The following is a 12,840-nucleotide window of genomic DNA, read 5'->3' as shown; positions in this document are numbered from 1 at the left end:
CTGATCAGTCCGGCCTTGGACTGATCCAGTTCAGACTGCGGGATGGGAATGTTATAAAAAGCCCTAAACATCAATTTTCTTCATCATCTCAATCCACGTTTGTTTTCTTCTATCGGGAGGGTCTGATTACGATAGCCATGTTCTGGATTCTCTCAATTGATTTGGAATTAGGTATCTCGGGACAGTTATGAACGATTACCATTTGAGAATGGTTTGTGTGTTGTCTCTCCCTTCGGGAGTGCGTCTTTCCGGCGATGGCTAGACCTTATAGGTTCGTCTTCATCGGTGTTTATCCGTGTCTCTGGGATCACGGTGTTAGGATCTTTGGTTTGGAATAACAAACAGGTCAGGAAAGGCGCCATGGCCGGATGATTGGTTAGTGATTTGGAGTATACGATTGACAACAATATGTGGCTTCTTCTCGGAGATGGACTACGTCAACAACTCAATCGAAGTTTCAAAGAGCAGAACCGTTCAGGCTGTGATTAATTTTCGAGAACAACAAACCCATCCGGATTGTACAAAACAGAGAATGTGAGAGGAGTTTGTTGTTAGCAAAGATGAAGGAAATCAGAGCTCTATACGAAAGCACATAATGATATTGCAACATCAAGAAAGGCTTGACGTGGATATTTGATATGCTGCATGGGGAAATCTTGACAGAATCATCACATTTTTTTTGTTTCAAAGAGAAGACAAGAACCACATACATCAACAACAATTCTTAAAGTTATTAGTAAAGGTAATGCCAAGTGCATTTTGGAGTTTCATCCAATAGATGACAGCCAGTAAAAAGTATGCGAAAGAGGGACATAACAGGTTTTATCTTGTAGCCTATAAGCCTCTCTTATGGAAAGAATGGTTACTTTCCACTCTTTCATCGAAATTGTTTTCAACTTTTCTTTTATTCTTTCTTTACGTATGAAAAAAGTTTAACAGAGAGAGCGAACCGAGTGGATCCTTTAAATAGCGTATGGGCCTTTATTTTCTTTTCGGGCCCCAAACCTTTCAAATATAAAGCAAAACATTATTAATAAAACATTAAGAAAAATAGTCAAATTATAATAGAAAACTTTTTCATCAAATAGTTATATATTTTAGGGGATTATGTGTACTAATTGTGACAAAAAAAGAAAAAAAAAAGAGGGGATTATGTGTACTTAACCACTTTCTTTCAAACGTACCGGAGACTCTCTCTCTCTAAAGCTAACAAAATAATATATAGTTATGTCCTTTAAAATAAGAGTATCTATCATGGCTATTGTTCTCAGTTTATCATGGCAGTTTAGGTCAAATAATAGCATTAATCACCAATAACCTTAATTAGTTTATTTTATTTCTTCATCAGCAAAATGGTAGAGGCAAAGCAAAAAGGGCTTCCACATTCTTCCTCCCTCATCAATTATTAAACACACAAATAATAAATTATGTCTGACACTATATGTTGATATGAAATATTTTCAATATTTTGACTTTTCTTTATCTAACTATTGAATTATATGTATACGAAATCAAGACAAATACGTCCTCGTCAGTTGCCTATCCTCTATCTGTCAACTGTTTCTAAAATAAAGTAATATTTAATACTAAACATAAATTAAGCTAAACAGAGCATCTAATAGATAGAAAAGATTAAACAAAAGAAGACATGGATCGGAAAGAGATTGGTATTAGCGGAGCAATAACGGACCTAAGACAGAGGCATGAGCGGACTGAGCACCCTGTTGCTACGAGCAAACCGGAGAAAAAGACGCCCTCAAACTTTGGATGCATCGGTACCTACAGCTTTCGAGAACCCACTCATCACCACCTCCACTAAGAATCACATCTCATACCTGCAAGTTCGTCCAACATCACCTCACCGGCTGCACGAGGAAAAGTCCACAACCAGCGATGCCGTCGTTCAGGACAATGTTCAAATATATAAAAGAAATTATCGATAATATATACAAATAAACTCATCTTGGTCTTATCGAGTACGATTATAAAATAGAAGAAACAGTCATGGTGCCATGTTCGTTGTATATTATTTTAAATGCCTCTATCATGATCTATGATCCAATAATATTTTAAGCAAAAGATACGATTCACTTACCAATTTTAAAGTATGGTTTAATTATAAAATAATAAATTGAAATTTTCGATGTGCGTTAGTGCGTTAATGAAGGGATATTTTTACATATATCTTATGTATCTTAGCATACGACAAAGCATAAACAATATACTCCACTAATAGAAAATTTGAAATGTTTTCTACGATAATTACACCATTTAATTATGTTTCTTTTTATTAAAACTAGAAAATAATCGCTTTTATGTATGTAATGACTAATGAATGGTTAATGGTCTGTTGAATATTTTATAAACAAAATAATGGTGAAATTTTTATTCTTTAATTTTTAAACCATTCATGTCTGAAGAAGAAATTTTGCTCCGACGGCTTAGGGCTAAGCGAACGATCAAAACAGTTGACACGTTGGCAGAAAGCAATAAACTCCAAAAGTCACCACGTGTTACCTAAACTCGTCAATATTTGGTAAAGTCTTTTTTTTCAGAATAATAATTCATTATAATTTATCTTTTCTGGTTCCTTCATTGAGAAGTTTTTTAATATAAGAAAATAAATTGAAAAAACCCGACAATTTCATTTGGCAGGACGCAATACTTGCATACTCCAACGTGGCATTTTTGGGTGTTTATATTATTTTAATATTTCAATTTTAAAGGCATTTAAATGACAGTTCATCTACAAGATGACGTAACTACACCACTCTAAATCTACCACGTAAGCAGTTAGCATCTGTTACGCATATCAAGCGTGAACGGCTGTGAGATTAGCTTCCTCACACTTAACTCTGTCTTTGATTGTATCTACAGAGAGATTTTAAAACGGAAGGAATAGCATCGACAGAAACAAGATCCCAGCAGACGAATCAAAAGAGAGCTATTGTCCACGTGTCGTATCTCTAAAATGTCACGTGGCATCAGTCTGAACCACTGTATAACTTTGATTTGTTTTGTACGCGCTTCGCACCGCGTAATGTTTTGTAACAATATGTTTTTTTATCATTGTAATTAAATATGTAAATCTACTGTTTTAGTCTTGTTACTCCACTGTAATTTATTACGATCCTGACCATTGACCAAAAACATTGTTGTGTGTTTAACTACAAAATCTAATATTTTACATGGGCCCCGGTTACACGTCACATTCATTCGTTGCGTATTATGATATTTTTTTTTTTAAAAAAGGGATTGCTAAATTTAATACTAAGTCACTAAAACACATACTCACTCCATTTTTAATTGTAAGTAGTTTTGCTTAAAAACATGAATATTTAAAAAATTATTATTTAAAAGAATATATCATTTAGCCAATTAATTCAACCAATTATTAAAAACATATTTCATTGATCACATAATATCTAATAAATAAAAAATATACATATTTAAACTACTTATATTGTAAAACAAACTCTTTTTGTTAAAACTAATTACATTTAGAAACGGAGAGAATATTATATAGTATATTTGAAAATAACGTTAATTGATTGTCAAGTTAAAAGTAGAAATCTTTCCGTATTTCTAATTTCCTTTTTATTTCCACGGACGATCTTCTGGACTCATACATCTTACAAGATGACGGTTTGGACCGTGTCAGAGTATGAAAATAATGTAATAACCATCATACACCACATAATTTTTTGTGTGTGTGTGCCTGGGGTCAGATACACCAAATATTTTAGTATGCTAAACTAATACGCATTAAAAATAATATACATCAAACTAAACAATATTCTTTTATCATTCGAAGCATTTTTCATCTGCTTAGGCATACACTATGATAGTATCAATACAAATTACCAAACATATACGATTAAAATTTTAATTCCCTAGGATCCAATAAAAAATTTAGATATATAAGATTGTCAGTGTATATAAATATAGTTATAATAGAATTCTAAATTCAAATTTATTATTTTTGGTAAATAAACAAGACAAAAGAGAGTAGGGTGAAAATACTTTAAAATAACTATTGTAAAAAAAAACTAATGTATTGAAAAAGATAGAGCGGTAAAAAGGAAGGAGAAGAGCAACTCCACATTGGCAGCTAACTGCGGGCCCTACACTTCTCGGAAGTACTGTGACCACGACTTGAGTGAAGTTCCTCTCATCCGAGCCGTTTAGTGGTTGCTATAATGAACGACTCAGATCAACCGGTTTGGTGCCAACTCAACACCTTTTTAGGTTTTTACGGGATGACGCTTTCTGCCAGGTCAGATTGTTTTAAGCAAATTATGGAAACAATAAACTGGAAAACAATCTAACGGCTGAGTGAGCATTTCGTTATTGGCAACAAATGGTCGCAGCCGTCAATCTAACGGCTGAGTGAGCATTACTTTATAGGTTTTCCTCCCTAAAATCCCGAGATTATTATATCAATTGTTCAATTTTAGAAATATCCATGTATTACCATATATTTAATTATTTGATTGAAGTTATGTCAATTTGACTAATGTATCAATCTAACCTAGGAATGATCGATAAATTGATTCTTACCCTTCCCAATTTTGATTTATTTTGATTGAAACACGAAAAATAAAGTTTTGAATAGTTGAAATTAGAGATTTCCTGTTATAATTTATTTGATTTTTTGCCTTATCAATCAAATTCTAAAACTTTAAAAGTTCAAAGATAAGACATATTACATGTATTAATTCTTTCAAACCCATCTTAGACATCTTATTATGGTGTGGTAACTTTATTACATGTATGAATAATAAGTAAAGAATACATTAAGTAATAAATTTGTATTAACAAATCAGCTATAGAAAAAGGTAAATAAGAACCTTTTATTTACTGCAGTTCCAATCAAATATTTAGTTACTGCCACCAATAAAAAAAACTAGTAGCCATTTGATTTTTTTTTTTTTTGTAACACAGCCATTTGATTCTCTTGATTTTGTTAAAGGACAACAAATGGAGAAGAGAGGGTGAGAAGTGGAACCTGATATGATTAATTATACCGGTTGGATCGGTGTGAATTGGTGGTCACAAAGATTCCATTCTGATCGTCAGATCACCTTTACCAAGGTCTTTGTGTACCGGTACTAGCCGGTGATACATCTTCTCAAGACACATTTTGGATTAAAATAATATCATCTTTGTGCGTGTATATGTCAGTGTTTTGTTTTCTTTATCACACGAGTCATCGCGATTAGTGGACAACAGTACACTACCCCAGGAGCCTTTCTAATAAATATTTTATTGAAATAGTATATTTATTTTGAGTTAAATATTATTATCTTCTTGTTCGAGACTCTCAATATCTTTATTGTTTCTTTTCATTTCTTTTAATTCTCGACACAATAAAGTCAATAAAATATTGGTAGCGTTAACACACACGGAAGTGAGCGATGTCAAACTTTGACACGTGGCAGTTTATTGTTTAATAACTTTGGTACAGTCCTAATAATTTTTTCACATGAACCCCGGAATAGTATTATTAAAAATACCGAAATTAAAGTATTTTAACAATATATAAATGTTAATATAGGAGTATTTTATAACCAATATTTTTGGTGTAGGACCCACATTAGATGCTGACTATTAAAAAAATAATGAAAGAATACGTTTTTGCTAATAATAAAAGAGGAAATATCGGTTATTGATGCGAGATCTCAATAATGGAGGGCCAAGATGTAGTCACGTTGGTAAATACAGATTTGGGACCGTTGGATGCGTACACACCGACGGTGGAGATTAAGAAAAGGTAATACGGGAGGAGATAGGAGCCGTGGATTTATTCGGGTCGCTACTGCTTTTATTATCAGGAGCACAAATAAAGGAGATAATGGGAAGCAAGTGTAGAGAGATAGAAGAAAGAAAGAGAGAGAAGGAAGCGGAAGCAATTAGAGAGATGGATAGAAATAGGGAAGCTAGACGAGTACCCATGGCGGCTGCCGGAAATGGCCTGTCACGGCGGAGGCATAGAGCCGGAAGCTTCAGAGATTCTCCAGGTTTGTATTATTCATTTCCTTCTTCAGATCTGGGACTGAAGGTATGATTCTAATGGGTTTTTTTTCTGTTTCAGAGGAGGATGTACCAGTGGAGTTACCGGAGGCGGCGAGGCTGAGAGATCGAGGAGGGAGTACGAAGAAGGAACGAGAACGGGAACGTGACAGAGACCGTGAGAGGGAAAGAGAACGGGATCGGCTACATAGCCGGAGCAAAAGACGGAGAGGAGAACGGTTAGTGATGGTTCACGGCGACGACGGCGGTGACGACAGCTCGGAAGAGAGTGTCAACGACGATGAAGAATATGACGACGGCGTCGGACCACCGTCCTCGTTAAAGATGCATCCTCCTTCTAGTAACATCTCCGCCGCTTCTTTTCCATCGTCTCTTTCAAATCACCACCACCACAGCCACAACCACCAGAGAAAAAACTTTCCGCCAACGTCGAAAGTCTTCAGATCGCCTCCTTCTCCGGCGCCAGGGACACCTGTCGTCTCGTCGTGGAAGGCTGCCGATGAGATGATCGGCGTAGCCGTTCCTAGAAAAGCTCGGTCAGGTAGAGAGGTGAATATAGTTTTATGCAGATCAAATTTCTTTTCATTTGTTAATCTAATTTCCTCTTTTCTGGTTACAGCTTGTACAAAGAGACCGCATGAATCATGGGCATCAAGTGCTAGCGGCGGTGGTGTTTTTGCCTCCGGAGAGCAAATCCACCGCCAAGTGTCTCCGGCTTCTAATTTAGCGTCTCCCTCTCCTCCCGCTCCTACATCACCTTCTTCATCTAACGTTTCTGCACGGAAAAAGATGGTTCGTCCTCTCAGGATTCGCTCAAATCTCTCTCTTTTTTTTTGTTTCTTTCGTTTGACTATATTTTTGTTTTGGCTTCTGATTTTGAAGCCGTCGGGGACAAAACAAAAGCCTCTACCGCCGAAGTCAGCGCCGTGCAAGCTATCATCATCATCATCTCCGGTGGCTGTTCAAGACGAGATCGAGATAGAGATTGCAGAGGTGCTGTACGGAATGATGCGCATGCCTCTAGCGGCGTCGAAACAAGAATCGGCCGGTGAGGAAGGTGCGAAAACAGCCGTGGACGTCAAATCCAGAGTATCTTCACCCATCTCTAATTCACAAGCTGTTCTTCAGTCTTCCACCATCACATTAGCTGCAAATTCAAGCTCATCAGCCATTGGTAAGTTCTTTTCATCCACAACCATCTGTTGATGATTTGTCCTTTTTGCTCATTTTGATTTTCTATTTTCTCAGTCCCTAAAAGAAAGAAGCCGAGGATTATCAAATACGACGACGAGAACAGTTCTAGTTTACCGTCACGCGCCGTTAAATCCGAAGCTGAAGCTCCGTCTAAAAGTCATGTTCCGTTAGGCGATCAGCTAAAGAGATCGGGATCAGCCGACGAAAACAGCGCGGTGTTGGATTCGACCAATCCTCCGCCCAGAGAAAGCAACGCGTCGTTAGATTCGAGATCATCAGCGGAGAAGAAAGAAATTAATCCGCCGAAAGAGGAAACAGTATCGCCTAAAGTGGAAACTTCCCCAGGATTTAGATCCGATGGTGATGGGGCTAAAATGTTAGCAATACAATCTTTTACATTTATTTTTTTTTATTTTTCTTCCCTTAATTCTGGTGCTCAGTAAAGTCTCCGTTTAATCATGCAGAAGTTCGCCGGCGAAAGAGAAGAAGTTTGAGATAGATCTGATGGTAAGTTTCAGTTTCAGTTTTTCTTTTTCTTTTTGTTTTATTTCTCTAAAGATTTTTTCCTTTTAATAAAAAAATATTTTTATTTTAATTGTAAGTCTTGTTAAAAAAAATTATAAGATTTTTTTCCTATTTTGTTTAAAATATTATTTTTTAATTTTTTAACCGGTGTAGGCGCCACCTCCGGTTAGATCGACATCGGAGAGAGGCGGTGAGATGGAATGTGTGGCAGCAGAAGCTAACCCTAAAGTCACGGAAGTGGTAACGGTGAGTGGGACCTACTTTTGTTTGGTAATTTTGTCATAATTGCGGATTTCCATCATTACTTTTCTACTTTTTTTTTTTCTTTTGGCCCTCTTTCTTATCTTGTTCATTTTTGCCCCATTTTTAATTCTCTCATGCATGATGAAGCAGGAAGCAAAGCCTCTGTTAAAAGAGGATGGAGGTAATGCGACGATTGAGTCTGAGGAGAAGAAGAGATCTCGAGCGGTGGCTGAAGCTGAACCTCATAAGTCAGAGAGGAGTTGTGAGCTCAAACTCGACTTGGAGAAATCTGATAATGTGGGTGTAGTAAACAAGCATCATGTTCAGAAACAGGCACCTCCGCAACAACAACTATCTATTCCAGATAAAACAGGTAAATAATCTCTTCTTATATTCCTTGAGTTTCTTACTCTTGCTAAGTTTTGGTTTCTTTAATTCATTCATTTCCTGAATTTTCCAGCTCAAGCTACCCCTATGCCTCTGCATATGTCAATGCCTGGCTGGCCTGGAGGTCTTCCTACAATGGGGTATGCGTTTTGTAATTTTAGTTAGTGAAGTTCTTGGAAAGTCTCTTTTTGTTTCACTTGAACTAATAGAAAACTCTGTGATTATCAAACAGGTACATGCCACCTACACAAGGTGTTGTGCCTGCGGATACTACTAGCTCCTTATCCTCAGCAGCAATGCAGGTAATTTTGATAGCTTTCTGATGCGTTCGAAGAATCTTCTTTCATTACTAATTTAAATTTTTTGATCTCTTTCAGCCTCCTCCACATTTACTTTTTAATCAACCGAGGCCTAAGAGATGTGCAACACACTGCTACATTGCTCGTAATATTCAATCCCATCAGCAGTTCATAAAGATGAATCCGTTCTGGCCTGCGGCAGCAGGCTCAGCTCCATTGTACGGGACCAAGGCCTGCAATATCAGTCTCATGCCTCCCACAGAACTGCAGGGGACTGTTTTGGGAAGAAGTTCCAATCCTGGTCCAGATGTCAACTCTCAATCTACTTCCAAAGGCTCAGATACAGGTCAGAGAAATCAAATATTACTCCAACAAGCTCTGCCTCCAGGAGCAGCTAATAACATGATGGTTAGTTTTTCTTTGTCGTCCATCTAAGCATTCTTCTCCTTCCATGTTTTGGTCGTCTTTCTTGAAAGCTGATTGTTCTTTTTTCTCATATTTTGTTTCTTTTATTGTAGCATGGTCCTACATTCATTATCCCCGTGGGCCAACAGCCTCATGCAGCTGCCGCATCTGTCAGACCTAATAGTGGCAACACAGTTTCTTCTGGTGCGACAGCTACTGCAAACTCCATGAATGGCTCTGCATCAGCTACTCCAGCTGGTGCCCCAACAATGACCTTCAGTTATCCAGGCATGCCAGGCAATGAAACGCAGTACCTGGCCATTTTGCAGAATAATGGCTACCCGTTTACAGTCCCAGCACATGTCGGTGCACCACCTGCTTATAGAGGAGCTCCTGGACAGCCGATGCCATTTTTTAATGGTTCGTTCTACTCCTCCCAAATGATCCAGCCTCCGTTTTCTCAGCCACAGAAGCAGCAACAGCAACCGCAGCAGCAGCAATCTGGTCAAATGCCCCAGAGCCATTCTCCAAGCAACCAGAATGGAAGTGTTTCCACTAGTTCCTCCGCAGCTCAAAAGCATCTGCAGAACCAACAGCTGAGACCGCCGATCAATCATGGGAACTCCCAAGGATTTCCAACTCACAAAGTCCAGTCTCAGCCTTTGAGTTTTCAGCAGAGGCATCAACATAGAGAAAATACGCCTCAACATAGCGAGACTGTAGGAGAAGATAGCCCATCAACTGCTGATAGCCGGTCTGCTCGTTCGAGTGTTGCCTATGGCCAGAACTATGGTATGCAGATGCAACCAACACACTTGGGTTTGATGAGTTCAGCAGCCCCAGGAGGGGGAGTGGTCGTATCCTCGAGCAAACATGGTGAAAAGAAATCACAGCAGCAGGGTTCAAAGGCTGGTATGGAATCGTTTCAGTCGCAGGGTTATGCTATGACCTTTGCGACATTCAATGGGGCTAGTAGTGCTCCTTCCCTGAACATGTCATCAATTCCTCAGAATCACCCTATGTTCCACAGCATGCCAGAAGCAGCAAGGCAAGGTTACCAAATGATGGCAGCGAATGTTGCCGCAGCTCAAGCAGCCCAACAGAAAATGAACTACAGTGCTCCTTCAGATGATGGAAAATCTGGGTCTAATGCTACTGCTAATACGATGGAAGAACAAAGGAAGACAGGGAAAACGAGTGGTTTGAATGGTGGGCAGTCTATTGCTTTCTCTAACAAACACGACCTGGCTGATGCATCCGTTTCTGCTGTACCGAGTGGTAGCATCGTTGATACATCCCGTTTGCTAAACCTTGGTTCTGCTATGCCACAGAGTTCCAGTTCTATGCCGACTTCTCATCAGCAGCAACTAATGCAGCAGCAGCAGCAGCTTATGCAACAACAGCAGCAGCAGCATATGCAACGGAATCAATCGCAGCAACCTTATCCCACCATGTATCTCCAGAAGCAGCAACGGTATGCAACATCAGTGGCTGCATCTGCTGCTAGAACCAAAGGGTCGGTGGCGAGTAATGGGAGTGGTTTTCCTGATCACAGTATCACCGTATCGCCCGCGGGAGGTGCCAAGTTTCCTCAGAACCTTGTTCAGTCACCTAGTAATCAGGTGCAGTCAACTCAGTGGAAAAACAATTCACCAAGGACAACAAACACTGCCCAACCTCAGTCTCCTTCCATACTGTCCCCATCATCTGCTGCTGCTGCTGCATCGTCCCTAAGAAACGTCTCGCATAAACAGCAAAGCCGTCCCCAGCAATCGCAGATATCTTTTGCAGCAAACTCGAAACCAATGGCTTCTGGTTCACCTATGCAGCAGATGCAAGGAGGTGCCAACAACCGAGCTCCATCTCCACCAATGTTAGTTGGATCACCTTCTACATCTTCGGTCTCCAAAAACGCCGGCGGAAGCCCAAGGACAACTGCTTCCGCTTCCTCAGCAGCGAACAAAGCTGGACAAGCTTCCTCCACTACTCACTCATCATCTCAGCCGTCCAAGAACTTACAGTCTGCATCTGTGGCGTCATCTACTGGGGGAAGGAATAATGGTCCTTCTGTTCTCGGAAACCCCACTACGAGCTCTGGATCCAAGTCCCAACAGCAACAGTTGTCAAAGCATGGGTTGCAGCAGCAAGCCCAGCTCTTCTTTTCTAATCCTTATATGCAATCTCAACATCAACAGCAGCAGCAGATCACAATCTCTCCTTCAGGTGGTTATTTCATTCAAAGACATCAGCAGCAGCCAGGTTCCACAGCTGCTGCTGGCGCCACTCCTGTCACCCTCTCCGGCTGCACTACAGGAGCCGTAACTGCCACTTCAGATCCAGCGAAAGCCATCGCAGCCGCAGCAGCAGCAGCGAATAACGTGAAAGGAGGAGGTGGAATGGGGAAGACGCAGCAACATCAGTTGGGCCCTCCAGGGTTCACGTATGTACACGCGGTTCCCTCTGCGGTTCAGGTTAAACCCGCAGATCAGAAGCAACAAGCGGGTGAGTGAAAGAAGCCCTAGAAACCATTTTTAAACTTAAAAAGCAAAAAAAAAAAAGACACGGAATGGTTGGGAAAGTTGCGGTTTATAGCTTGTGGTGGCGATACGAAAGATTTTAAAGTCGGAAGAAAGGAGACGGGGCAAGCCATTCACAAGTGATGACAATTTTTTTGGAGGTGCTTTTAAGCATTGTGTACAATTAGTGTTTATATTATTCTGACAAGTTCAGTTCCAAAAAACCCAAAAAAAAAGCAAAACCACTGAAGTTCTAATTTTGAAAACAAAATTATTCATTCTTCTTGAGAAGGTTTGAATGCTTTTTGGTGGTGAATTTATTTTAGGGAAAAATAGCAAGAGCTAGCGAACTTGTACGTAAAATAATGATATGTTCTTGTGTTTGGTCGGATCATCAGTTAGTGGACTCTGTAGTTAGGATCTGTGTTTTGGAAATTATAAGAATGAAACAGTATGAAGAATTTATGATTCGTGTAGGTAAGAATCAGATGCAGTGGGGAGATGTAATTACTAAATAAACGAATGTACAAAGTTTGCCCAACGCGTGCAAATTTTCTTTAAAAACATACAACCTTTGCCAAATTAGAGCATCCACAAAGGTGGTACTCATCGTGGAACCCTTAGAAATTTAATTTTTTTTTTTTTTTTTGTTAAATAGTTAAGGATCCGAACCAAATAAGTGTTTACAATGGTGAGTCCTAATAAGAAGTTCTTAGAATAATTTTTTTTTTTTTTAAAAGTGAATTACTAAATGTTTCAATAATATAGCATGAATAAATTTAAAATCACAATAATTAAAAATAAAGATAGAACAATTATTAATATTCATCACTAAATTTGTTTCAGACATTTTGAATTAAGTCATGTTTCAATTGGGCATGCATATTCCTATCACGAAGATCATTCCGATTGGGAAACATATTATTCAGATTTGTAGGTCTCTCCGTTTCCACCTGTGAAGTTCTAGTGCTGTCTCCTTCTTCAAATTCAGATATATCGATACGAGTGTATCCGTCCCGTTCATTTTCGACTATCATATTGTGTAGGATGATACATGCTCTCATAATCTTTCCTATCTTTTCCTTATTCAAAGTTTTTAGCGGGTTTCTCACAATCGCAAATCGAGCTTGCAATACTCCAAAAGCCCGCTCTATATCTTTTCGGGTAGTTTCTTGAAATTTAACAAATAACTGTTCCTGAGGACTTTGAGGGAGGGTGATAGATTGGATAAATGTTGA

The 12,840-nt window shown here is 39.0% G+C and overlaps 1 protein-coding gene across 2 annotated transcripts; it reads left to right on the top strand.

The window, feature by feature from the left end:
- The first annotated feature begins 5,796 nt into the window (after positions 1–5,796).
- LOC106294460 (protein TIME FOR COFFEE-like) lies at positions 5,797–11,918 on the top strand. Of its 2 annotated transcripts, none has more exons than XM_013730016.1 (12): positions 5,797–6,020; positions 6,095–6,574; positions 6,653–6,825; positions 6,916–7,207; positions 7,282–7,603; positions 7,692–7,734; positions 7,906–7,998; positions 8,146–8,368; positions 8,456–8,522; positions 8,615–8,684; positions 8,760–9,089; positions 9,200–11,918. In XM_013730016.1, the coding sequence occupies exons 1-12, from the start codon at positions 5,855–5,857 to the stop codon at positions 11,594–11,596; spliced, it is 4,656 nt and encodes a 1,551-aa protein (XP_013585470.1). In that variant the 5' UTR covers positions 5,797–5,854; the 3' UTR covers positions 11,597–11,918. The 2 variants fall into 2 exon arrangements, with proteins under 2 accessions (XP_013585470.1, XP_013585471.1); XM_013730017.1 differs by having other exon boundaries at positions 5,854–6,020; positions 6,095–6,582.
- Positions 11,919–12,840: the final 922 nt, after the last annotated feature.

The sequence above is a fragment of the Brassica oleracea genome, chromosome C5, assembly GCF_000695525.1.
Source record: "Brassica oleracea var. oleracea cultivar TO1000 chromosome C5, BOL, whole genome shotgun sequence".
NCBI lineage: Eukaryota > Viridiplantae > Streptophyta > Magnoliopsida > Brassicales > Brassicaceae > Brassica > Brassica oleracea.
This window is presented reverse-complemented; position numbering and strand designations above follow the sequence as displayed.

Bases quoted from the DNA above. Each gene is read 5' to 3' on its own strand.
- LOC106294460 (XM_013730016.1), top strand. From the start codon at position 5,855: ATGGGAAGCAAGTGTAGAGAGATAGAAGAAAGAAAGAGAGAGAAGGAA. The intron at 6,021-6,094 runs GTTTGTATTATT...TTTCTGTTTCAG, and splicing joins AAGCTTCAGAGATTCTCCAG to AGGAGGATGTACCAGTGGAG. The intron at 7,735-7,905 runs GTAAGTTTCAGT...TAACCGGTGTAG, and splicing joins AGTTTGAGATAGATCTGATG to GCGCCACCTCCGGTTAGATC.